At 37.9% G+C, this 12,674-nt stretch overlaps 1 protein-coding gene across 1 annotated transcript; it reads right to left on the minus strand.

The window, feature by feature from the left end:
* Nucleotides 1-859: 859 nt before the first annotated feature.
* FGF20 (fibroblast growth factor 20) lies at nucleotides 860-10,502 on the minus strand. The gene is made up of 3 exons (XM_045535271.1): nucleotides 9,399-10,502; nucleotides 3,805-3,908; nucleotides 860-2,002 (listed from the first exon to the last, which is right to left on the minus strand). The coding sequence occupies exons 1-3, from the start codon at nucleotides 9,682-9,684 to the stop codon at nucleotides 1,757-1,759; spliced, it is 636 nt and encodes a 211-aa protein (XP_045391227.1). The 5' UTR covers nucleotides 9,685-10,502; the 3' UTR covers nucleotides 860-1,756.
* Nucleotides 10,503-12,674: the final 2,172 nt, after the last annotated feature.

Consider the following 12,674-nt stretch of genomic DNA (forward strand, 5'->3'; position numbering starts at 1 on the left):
TCATTACCACATCCCCAACAACGTTTGCTACTTCTAAGTGAGGTAGCATTGACAACTGCCGGGCAGCCGCAAATGAAACCTTGGAAGAATGTTTACCAATCTACAGAATTTGCATCTGCTTAGCTTTCTAAACTCATCTGTGCCATTCTCCCAATCGCTCACTAAGCTCCAGCCACAAATTTATTTCTTGCCTTAGAGAGCCCCGACTCATGGTTTCCTCTCCCTAGAAGACTCTAATCCTGCTCCAGACCTGGCTAGCTCTTCTTATCCTTCAGGGCCTATCATGTCACCTCCTTGGAGAAGCTTTCTCTGACCCATCCTATCTAAGTTTGTTCTTTTTTCCTGTGTCTGAGCCTTGTTTCCCTCATAGAACACATCACAATTCAGAATGATGGTTTTTGTTGGTTTACTTGTTTATATTATCTGTCTCTCCTACCAAACATTAAGCTCCATGATTTGGGGCCCACCTCTGTCTTGATCACCACACTTCCCTTTGTGCCTTACACAGTGTCTGGTGTATAGTAGCCTTTAACGAATATTTGCTGAATAAATGACTAAATGGGATATGTAATGGAAAGAATCCCAGACTCAGGTAGATAGAGCCTTACCCCTGTTAACAGAGGTGGCACAAAGACTAATTCTTTCTGGGATTGTCATACTGGGTGAAAGTAATGATCTTTGCCACAGTGAATCAAGAAAATAGTAAACATAAGTTGTTTGTTATCATACTTGGTAACTTTCAACATTAGAAGTTCTCTAAATACCAAAGTCTTTCTCTAGGGCGCTTAGAATTTTTTCATTTCTAAAATATGTAAGTATAAGAACTTTCACCAGAAAAGCAATGAAATCAAAGCATAAAATAAAAATGTTTAATTCCCTTTTGAATGTGTGTTGAATTCAGTACAAATCAATAAACCATTTCTCTAGGCCACAAGGAACCAATGTTACATCTAGAAGGTAACTGACTTCATAAAAATAGAATCTACACTATATTTTTAAAAAGAAATCCAAGATCTTATTCTATGGTTACAGTGGTGTGATAATGATGTCTTCTTTGCAGCCCAAGACACCACAATAAAGTAATGGCACAATAAAGACACTTTTGTGGTTTATTTTTACTCTTTGTGTTATCTTCATATACCAGTAAAAAATAAACTCTTTAATAAATAAATATATATAATAAATATATCCAAATTGAAAATGTATAAATAGGTCCATTCTTTTAAAAAAATGTTCTGTCTTGGTATGGCATATTTCATAGTGACATGTCACCCAAGTTTTTGTTGTTGTTGTTGTTGTTTTACGTATAATGCCAAAACTTGTGAAATTCTACACGGTCCTCAGAATTTATGTAGTAACAATCTTGGCCAACAATGTCAACCCATTTCTTCAACATGAAGTATCTATTTTTAATGCAACTTTTAAAGTAAACATAATCCAAAGAGGTGAGGCACAAGCAGCAAACTTGGTAGGGTTCCCATTATCCACAATTCAACAGATTTTCAGCTTCAGTCTACTGGTAAGGACTTAGTCAATGTACCTAAGGAATTTAATCCACTTATAAAGAGTGATCTTGATCCACTTAAATCAATTTTTTTTTTGTTTTCTTCTGAGTATTCTTTCAAAATTCAGTCTCCCAGTAGAAAATAGATTCTGTAATATTCTGAATGAATTCCTGCGTTATTATTTTATGATGGGAACTGTGATAAGAAAGGATGGTGGTGGTTGGGTTCTTCCATAAAGATGCTATCACACTTCAAGTGTACATCAGTAGGTCCTTGTACAATTCTGGAACTCTTTCTGGATCCACTGGTCTAGGTAAGAAATGTGTAAATTTCTGATGTCTTTTGGACCTGGCACCATCTCTAGGAGTTCCATCTTTGTTAAGTGCCACAAAATACCTGCGGCCAGTGTCTCCATGTTTATATATGTTGGATGAATAGGTATTATACCAGTTCTCTTCAAATTGTTCCCTAAAGATGCATTCAGAAGTCAGTTTCTCCTAAAAGAGAGAAGATAACTACCATTTAAAAAAATAACTTTGAGATCATTTCCTTACAAAAGTGTGAACTCCATATTTTTATTTCTTTGCCTATAACTATATCCTTGTCAAAGAAGGAAAAAGGTTAAATTGGTTTTGCTTTATTTTGTTTTAGTTCATAAGTTCTCTATAATTCTTCCTTGCAGGTTACTTCATCTGATAGCATAGCTCAAATAATTTTAAGTCAATTGTCAATTCCCAATTTTATTTTCAAATATTTAATAAATATTCTGAATTTTCCCATGCTCCATATTATCATCCTGCCACAATCACCACCCGTAGGCCTGTAGTTTAACATGTTCCATCATTAGATGCCAAAGCTCTACTACATATCAAGCCTGTACTAACATCTGAGAACATTTCAAAATCTTGCTAAGATCCAAATTCCAAATTCAAGATCATCACTCCAAATCATATATCTTCCCTTTAGGAATGCATTAATTGTTTGATGATATGTTCCCCATGATTAACTTTTATCTGCATCTCTTACTATTAAAGTAAATGTAATAAAAACCTGATGATTTCTTGTCTTTTCAAAATGGACTATATGTTGTCCTAAGGAATAGACTACAGTTGCTCATTTAATCCAACACGTAACATGAAGATTATGTGCATGTTTTTTCCATTATAATTCTATTAATTCTATCATAATTCCACTATTATGATTATTACACACAACATTATTTCTCTTTGTTCTGAGCCAACAGAAAGTCTGGAAAGAACAAGTTTTATTCTTATAAGTCAGATATCAGTCTACTTATAAAATATCATAACCAATTTTTCTCAGTGTTTATTAAGATTCTAGTTAAATATTGTCATCTCAATTGAGATTTTAAGAAAAAAGTACCAGATAGTGCCATCTGCTAAATCATAAAAAGTAAATTCTCTACAGAAATAGTTACAGAGACTCCGATTTTAAGAGTTTCATATGAGAACATGAGTGGGAGACAGGCACGCATTTACATCTTACCACTTTTTTTTAAAGTATATAAGCACTGTGAACAAATAAAAAATGTTAACAGTGAAAGAGGAAAAATCTACATTGTGCTGCAGAGTTTGATATTGTCCTGTTACTCTAACTCTCGTATTGCTGTTGCTGCTTTGTTCAAAAAAAAAAAAATTAAACTGATAAAATATTGACCTGAAAAGTATACTTTACGCCCTATACTTAAACATTTATAGTAGATTCATAGACATGCACTCCTCAGTAGCAAGTTAAAAATTGCCCAATACAACATGGAGTGAGCCCTTTGTCTACTGTAATTATCAAGACTTCAGGCATAGTAGAACTAGCGTGGTTGCCATTTTCTGTTGTTGCTTGCAGTATCCTAAGACCACATTCACTCATGTTCTACAAGAAAGGCCAGCAAGTAAGTGATACACGTTTACCTATGGAAGATGATAATGGGTAGAGAAAATTTGCATTAAATAAATATAAAGGTGAAAGGATCTAACATGGCAAAGAAAAAATGCTCCCATTTTCTCTGTCTCTGATGGGAATGATCAAAATACAGAGGAAACTAGAAAGATTCAGGATAGTGGGTAGGAAGAGCTGAAGCCAATAATGACTGGGCTACAAAAAATAAAACTGAGGTACTAGACTATTGCCCCAACACATGGAAATTTAGCAGGATATAGAGTTCTAACTTCTACACAAATATATCTTATATACTTCTTATAAAAATTATTGGTAGACATTTTGATTATAAAATGGAGAGTCATTATTTCAAGCATGACAATAATAATTAAAAAATAATACGTACCGATCCATAGAGTTCTCCTTTGTCATTCATTCCAAGGTAAAGACCACTGTCCACACCTCTAATACTGACCAGTCCCACCGCCACGCTGATGAATTCCAGGATACCTGAATTCATAAATAAGGTTATAAAAACATAAATGACTTACATTTATTAATGAACATATGACTCATGAAAATCTTCTAAATAGTAGTAGTAGTAGACCAATATTGCTAAACGTAATGATGTACGTGGAAGCTCTCTATGGATTGAAAAGTGCTGTGCAACTGTTTTATTATGATGATCCTCCCATTTTACAGATGAAAAAAAGACTAAAAAGGAAAAAATTGTTCATCATGGTATACTGTTACGGGTGTGAAACCTTAAACCAGACTGACCTACGTTTCAATTCTCGTGTAGTAACTTACTGACTAGCTGTGTAGGCAAATTATTTGTCATCTTTGAATTTCAATCTCCTTATATGCAAAATGGGCAAAATGCCTGCCTACAGGAGAGGGGTGAAGATTGACACATTTAGGCATTCAACAAATGGAAGCTATTATATCATAAATTAGTGTATGATAGAAGTGTTCTTAGTTCTCCCTGATTCCCTTAGTAGATTATAACCATTTTCTATTAACTGTTTTGTTTTTGTTTACAATGAATCAAATCCAATCTTTTCCTAGTAGTAGCAGCATACCTTACATGGGTATAAAAGTGATTTTTACTTTATAAAGGGCTTCTACATATATTTTCTCATCTGGTCCTAAAAGATAACCCCTTAAGATAGGTAGGAAAGATATTATTATTCCCATTTTACATAAAAAGAAACTGAGGCTCAGAAAGGCTTATCGATTTTCCCAAGGGACATGACATTTGTAATTGATTTGTAATTGACATTACATTTGTAATTGATAGAACTGATACTTGAACTAACATTCAGAGCCCTATTCCAATGCCTCTACTTCAACACAGTTTCTGAGGACAATACAGTATTTCCAAGACTCTAAATATTAAATAATACACTGTGTTTCCTGGTATGTGATTTTTAAAAATAAATTGTATAGTTCAGAGAAGTAAAAGGACTTTATGATTCATTAAATATGATAGCCAAATACCATGAGTTGTGCATGCAAGTAGATTTTGCTATCAGTAACTTTCTAGAATTATTTTCATTTATCAACAGGCAAGCTAGCATCAAAACCTTTCCACTTAATACACTGATATACCATAGTTTAAAAAACAAAAATAAAAAAACTTAACACCTCTCACTGCATTACCCTATTTTTCTGCACACACTAAACTTTGGACTAATGCCTTTGTTAGTTCTTCCCCTTAGACTCTACTGAAAAAGTATAGCTACACTTTCTATGCTTGGAACTGCCTCCCTCAATAGTTTTCTGCCTTTGCCCCTTCACCCCATCTTAAGCTCTACAAACAGTACAAATGTGTGCCATTTAGCCTGACTCTTGCTCTTAAGTCATTTCTTGATTTATTGGACAAGTTCCTGTTTGGACACGTGATACTCTTCAAGGCCAAGGGAAAGTACAGAATCTGACTATTTGCTGATACGGAGGGCTCTATTCTATCCCGAGCCTAATTCACTCTTTGGCAGAAACATAGATTCTTAGCAAGACAAATGAGCTCTTTCAAACTATTAGGAGATCATGTAGAACACTAGAGCTATCAAGAATCTTACAGCAACAATACACTACTAAATAGTCTCTAAGTGGCTTGAAAGAGCCAGTGTCCCTAATTGAGAGCCTGAGGCAGAGAAAAGATAAGATATAGCAAGAAGACCCAGACTCCATAGGATAGCCACCATAATAACAAATACAGAGGGGGAGAGTAAAAGAAAATCAGACTCATTGCCATGCCCATTAATGAAGGACCCCGTTAGAAACAAAAATATAGGTCCAAACATAGCTGGTAGAAAAAATATATATATTAATGTAATTTCATCCAGTATATAGTTACAAACATATAATTACTTTACATTGTATTAAATGTTACATTCCAATTAAAAAGTGCACTATGGCTGACACGCAACTTAATTCCTTTTAAGTATCTGATTTACATTAAGATGCTCTTGTCTTTCAAAGAACAGGAACTGACTAACTGATTAGAATGTACAATAGAACACGTTTTCAAGTGCCATACAATATAGTTTTAATTTCCACATAAGCTAATTATATTACAAATCTCATAAAGTATTCATTTTTCTTGGAAAACTAAATGGTAAACCACCTATACTTTAATTCTCATCTTAAGATAATGCTGTCATCTTGCCAAAAAATTATGTAGTTGTAGGAAGAAAAAAAAAGATTGCATATGTTCTTAGAATAATTATACTCAATAGTTTCAACTTTATTAAACAACATCCAAAACCTAATACATAACCAGGCATAAATCATTTTGCAATGGCTCACAGGTCTGATGGGAAAAGGGTGATCTGTTTTTTGTGTTCCTCTTAAAGATTTTAGTCACACTTTTTAATTCTGATCCTTTTTCTCCTGCAGGAAATAGTATACCACATAGTAATTTGTAATCATTTGATTCTTAAATGAGATTTGACAAGTCTTTCTTATTTATAATATGAGGTGGCAACTAAGCTAATTCCCTTACAAAGGGTAGACATGAAAAACTTTCCTTAAGAGGTAATCACAGATTTTAGATAGATTTTCTAATGCCCAGTGTCCCATAAAAAGACTTGGAGGTACTTTGTCTTTCTGGTATCATTTTCAAAGCCAGCTTTTTTGAAAATCATAATAAACAGGTGAGTCAACCCACAATGCAAACCACATCAGACAAATCTATGGAGAATAGGGGAGAAGAAAGGAAAAGCCTTTAAAGAAATACGTTTGATCTCAGGCTAAATTTTTTTTAAAGTAATGATTCCATGTTTACGTATTAGGTAAGGTCTTCCTACTGTACTAGTGTGCAGAAAAACTCGATTATAAATACAGAGATAACTCAGATAGGAAATTATTTTGACCTCACGGGGACCTTTCTATTTATATTCTACTGATGTGGTTTTGAAATTTAAAAATACAGTATTCTGAGTGTTTATTTGATCATGGCTAAATTAGTATAAAATTATCCAAAATATCATTTGCCTTAACGTCTCAGATAGCCATTCCTGAGTGTTTTCAAAATTCTTACTTTGATGACACAGATAAGAGATTAAAAGAAAAATAACAAAATATTTTAATAACTGGTAAAAGAAGCATTAGCAAAAGAAGGCAAACATAGAAGTATTAATGTTATATGGGTTAAATATCAACTTTCTTTTCACCTACTATACTCTCTTGTAGTAAGTTATGATGTCTAAGCTATTGAAGGTCACTAGGATGCACTATCATGTATCGTAAAGTGGCTGTTCATTCTACTGGATTACCAGACTAAACTGGGTTATCTTCCTTTTGTGTGACAGTGAATATTTTGTTCCCAAATATAGCTTCCCACCATAGAGTGACTTATACCAGCACAAAATCAGTCTAACTCATATTTTTGCAACTACTGAATAATTATTCAAAATTTTAGTAAAAAAAGAAACATGCTAGCAAGATGGTAATTCTAATATGCAACATTCATTCTTAAGGAAATGGATTTAAATACCATTAATGAATATTATCAAGTTAACAAATATTTACTAATCTCTTGCCATGGGGTCAGTCTTATAAACAGACACAAATAAGAAGAAGCATTTTTGGGGGGAGGGTCTTTTTTTTTGGTCTTTGGGAGATTACAGTTGACAAGTGGCTTAAAAGCAGAATTTCCAGGACTACATTGTGTATTGCAGGGGACCTAACCTTCACTTCTACCTGCTCTACCTATAAGCGTTCATCACATTTGTGTCCATTTCTAAATCCTTCTGGTAGTTAGACTATTTTTCTGTGATGACTGGAGTGCAGTCATCCTTGACAGCAAGAGAACTGAGCCACCTGGTGTCAGCAAAGTCCTTTTGACTCAGAAGCTCAAGCCTCCTCAATTTAAAAACCACTTTCCAAAAGTGACCTCAGGTTGGCCACTAGGTCATGACACTCTTGACTGATAGTGGGAATTTGGAAGAGAATGGAAGCTGCAAACACATGGGCTTTAAAAAGTTAATTTTCTAAGCCTTTAAGTGCTACCAAATGACCACCACATGCTCATTTCTACATCTAGAGTTACAAATGCCCCTCGAACTGAGATTTACACTTCTCCGAAGTTTTAATGAGTCATACAAGTCAAAAAAGGAATAAGAGTATAAGCAGAACAAGAGGACAAGGACAAGATAAGAGAGGGCTATTCAGAGATGGGGTTCCACCATGCTAAGGAAGGGAAAGCAAAACTAACACTGTGTTGCCTTTTTTCATTGTGGCTCACAAATAACTGGTATTTTTTTTTTAATATAATGAATCTCTCCGATGATGTCAAAAGTTTGATGATCAAAATCCTTTGAGATTGCTAGTAGGTTAGCTGTAATATAATGAAAACTGCAGCTGTGGGGGAAAGATCTCGGACTGTTAGAACCAGAAAGCACCTTACAGCGATGACTTCATTTAACCCCATCGTTGTACAGACGAGAAAATTAAGCCTCAGACTAACGAGGGTGCTTGCTAGTTACACAGCTAGTTAAGGCGTACTGAACAGTAGAGACCTTCCCAACCTAGTGTCCATAACAACCACTGTCTTAACAATCATGTGCTTGTTTCTTTCTTTTAACCCCTTCTCCTCCCAGGCACTGCTGGAGGTATTCTGAAACATGTCCCTCTGTGTTCCCACCCATATCTTCTTTCGCTTTCTCATTTCCTCTTACCTAAGGTCAATACCTAGATCCTTGCTTTCAGGTTTCACAATTTCTAAAGAAGATCTGAGCCTGCTCAGTAGCAAGGTAGACTTTTTTGTTTTTTTCCCTTTCTTTCTTTCTTTTTTTTTCCTCTCTCATCCAGGTAGAACTTAGGAGCTCAGAAAACTGCAGCCAGTTGGGCCCGATGGTAGCGACGGTGCCCACGCAAAGTCAATGTTACCCCTTCAGGTGAACATTTACAGTTCTCTAAGCAGACACATAAATGCCAGCATCCTATGCACGAGCGACCCCCCTGAGTAGTAGCCACGGACGGATAACCAATTGCATAACTGTGGGGCATGTTTAAAGCAGTGCAATGCTTTCTGTTCTCCACTTTTGTAAAGTGGATGGTACTGGGGAAAATGGGAAAGGAAGTAGAAGAAACTAATATAAGGATTTTTTTTTTTTAATGCCTGCAAGGTATGCAGTGCGAGAACTGTGATCCCCAGTCCAGGTCTTGGCGTCCCCGGCAGTAGAAAGGGCAGGGCCAGGCAGCAATGCAGCAAGGAGGGTCGAGAGCGCCCACCCTTTCTCCTCCCGCCCCCAGCGGCTGGAGCTGCAGGCCTGCGAGAGGCTCAGGCGACAAGCGAGCAGGAGACTTCCTCCCGCGTCCCTGCGCTGGCCCGCCCTTCCCCAGCCTGCATCTCGCACCGGGTGGATGCAGGGTGGGGGGGCTCCGGGCTCCGCGCAGCACCTGCACCCCGGACAGGCGGGGCAGGCGGGAGGCGCACGGGGAGGGGAAGAGGAGCCGAGCCGCGGGGCTGGGCGGGGGGGTGCGGGTACGTACCGAAGAGGCTGTGGTCCTGCCGGGTACCCTGCACGCTGCCGTCGGGCAGGATCTGCAGGTGGAAGCCGGTGCGGCAGTAGAGCTGCCGGCGGCGCAGGATGCCGTGCAGGTGCGCCAGCTCCGCAGCCCCCGGCCCGCCGCGGGCGCCCCGCTCCGCCGCTCCCCTGCGCTCGCCCAGCAGAGGCGGCCGCTCCCCCGCGGGCGGCAACAGGAAGTGCGAGCCCACCTGCTGGCCCAAGCCCTCCAGGCCGCCCAGGAAGCCCCCGACTTCGGCTAAGGGAGCCATGGAGGGGCCAGAGGGAGAGGCGGAGGATCCGGAAAACAAAAGACCCCCAATAAAAAAGTGTAGCGGGGGTAGGGAGGTGGATGCAGAAAAATGATAGCAAAACAAGCGCAAAAAGTTAAGGCCCGGTTACTCCCGTGAGGTCGCTGCAGGGACTTGGCACTGAAATAGCAGGAAAGCTCTCAGTGTCTTGGAGGAGCTTCTGTCCTTGGGTAGGTGGGAGCCGCTGCCGGCTCTGCAGAAGCATCTATAGCTGCCGCTGCCAATACCGGGGCTGGGGCTGGGGGCTGGGGCTCCCACTCCGCAAACTGATCGGATCTGAGTCCTGTGTACATACACACCGAGTATATATGCGGGTCCTCTTGACATATGCTAATCAAGTCCTTTCATGCGCTCTGGGGAGGTTCTGTTTGAAATCTTAAACCGGCCTCCTCTCAACACGTCTTTTGCTCTTCGGAAGTGACCAAAAGGGGCCCTTGACGGGTCTCTATCCATGCCCTCGCAAAATGCATTCCCGCACTTGGCCAGACCCAGCCAGCAACTTCGGGGAGGCGCAGTCGAGGCCCCTCTTTGGGGATATCTTTGGGACAACGGTGATGCTGCCGTGCAGCCGCCTTTGATGTGAGCTCCTTTGCAGTGAGAGATCGCCGCCAAAAGGAGCCCAGCTTGGCAGGTACATAGAAGAAGAGGAAGGGAGGAGGGTGGGAAGTGGGGGGTGAAGAGAGAGCAAAGGAGGGGATGGGTAGAAGGAAGAGGAGAGAAGAGGAGAATTGGACTCCTTGGGAGCTGCTGGGAGCCTGCAGTGGACAGGTGCAAAGAAAGGTAAGAGAGGGAGAAGGAAAAAGGGCGTTACCTGAGGCTTAGACCTGCCCAGACACACATGAAAGGAAAATCAAAGCTTTGACAGTTTAACTCACTAATTTTAAAACACTAATAAAATGTACAAGCATTACTCTTTTCTTTTATCATTTAGATGGGGGATTTTCTTTACATAATCACGGTTAGGTTAGGAACACCCTCCCCCCCTTCCCAAGTTCTCTTTAATGTTTATTTTTACTCAGCACATGATATAACCAAGATTACCACATATATACATATGTGTGTGTGTGTATATATATATATATATATATATATGAAAGTTTTAAATCGTGTGCTAAGGTCATGAACTTTTAATTAGCATAATATGATAATATAATCATGAATCAAGGGATTTAGAGAAAATCCAAATAAACTGAAAAGAAATGGTTTACACTCTTGTATTTTGCCATGAATAGAAAATGAATATCTGGAATAGTGTCATCAATATTGAATGGCCTCCAAGTACCTTATACAATCTAAGAGTAGGTCCCTGCTCTTCTTAGTTGCATTTTCTCAAAGGCTAGATTATTTGTTCACACTTTGATTATAAAACCTAAAAATAAGTGAATGGAAATAATGTTGATGTGTTTTGAGACTTCAGAAGATGACTAGTAAAATTTAAGAGTGCCTATGTGTAAAACAAAAAGCCATTGAAGGGAAGCAGTGAGATACATGTCCATTGAAATGCTGAAACTTTGGTGTTGTCCCACTAGTTAAATTCAAGATCTTCCCATTAAAATTTTTCATTGGCAGCAGAGTTGAGAATTATTTGGCAAATTTATGCTTCCCCTGAGCAAAAAAGTTCTAGGTAATCACTGAAGATTAGTTTTCCAGTCTTGTTTCATGATCTGTTCAGCAAAAGCCTAAACCTGGGAGCTCAGTTGGATTTGACTGGTTTATTTCATTTGCTCTGAAGGGTTTTTTTCTAATTAATTGGCAGGTGCTTTAAAGTCGGTACAGTTACACCTTTTCATCACTATGGGCCTAAGTAATAACCCTTGTGCAACCAAGTTATAAAAGAATCCTTAAAGCAAGTGATTTACTGTTGACAGAAATGAAATAAAACAAAAACACTGGCTAGAAACAATAAACAGATAAATCACCTTAGAAATGTATATTGCTAAGTCTGTTTTAAAGGTTGTACTAGGTAAATGTTATATTATTTCACCTTTCAAATAACAGCAGTCTGTCTTGTGGTAGGACCCCCAAATCCACCATAATCAAGATTTCAAAGCACATCTGTGTAAACATTATCACATCAGTGTAAAACATCAACCAATGAGCTTTTACTTTGAACCAAATCTTCTTAATTGCAGTGTTAAATCAAAGAAAGTTAGATCAAAGTTGTGTGAATCTCATAGCAGGATAACTAAAGTAGCCAGTACATACATTGATCACTTTTAAAGAGGAGATACTTAAAGGTTTCAAACTTAGATCGGTGCCTTTTAATGAGGTTTGTTTCAAGGTCTAATTTCTGTGCAACATATAATGCTGTTAATTATTCCACAATGGATATATATTATCGTCACCTGCTCCTAGAGGTACTAGTTCAGTCTATGAAATATTTTTCCACATGAACACTTTCTGCTCTGTGATCTATAGCTCTTAGACTGTTTAAATCTCTTGTATATGTGTGTATATATACATACACACACACTAAAATATGGGAAATTTTTCACACGTAAGTCACAAAAAGCTCAAATAATTTAATAATAGAACTACCTTCTCTTTGAACACCTTAGCATTTGCATGTACATTATCGTATTTAGTCCCTACAATAACCCTATGAGACACTTACATCTGCTTTACAGAGAAAAAAAATCAGTCCTGGATTCTAGTTTAGGATTTAGCCCAGAGTCCAACATCCCAGGGCAATTTTCTTAAACTCTCTAAATGCCTCTATTTCTTCTTTTGCAAAATAAGGACAATGTAACTCCTGCTTACTTCACTATGCCTAGGGTTGCTATGAGACTTATATGTGAAAATGTATAGGAAAATGGTTTTAAAGCTATTAAGTTTTATAACATGCTAGACAACTTCAGTTGTGAAAAATTTTGCTTTATAATTTAGCAGATATAATTTATTTGAATTCCAAAAAAAAAATCTTTTTTCCCCCCAAACCAAACCTTTAATGT

This window comes from Lemur catta, chromosome 22 (assembly GCF_020740605.2).
Source record: "Lemur catta isolate mLemCat1 chromosome 22, mLemCat1.pri, whole genome shotgun sequence".
In the NCBI taxonomy this organism is placed as follows: Eukaryota; Metazoa; Chordata; class Mammalia; order Primates; family Lemuridae; genus Lemur; species Lemur catta.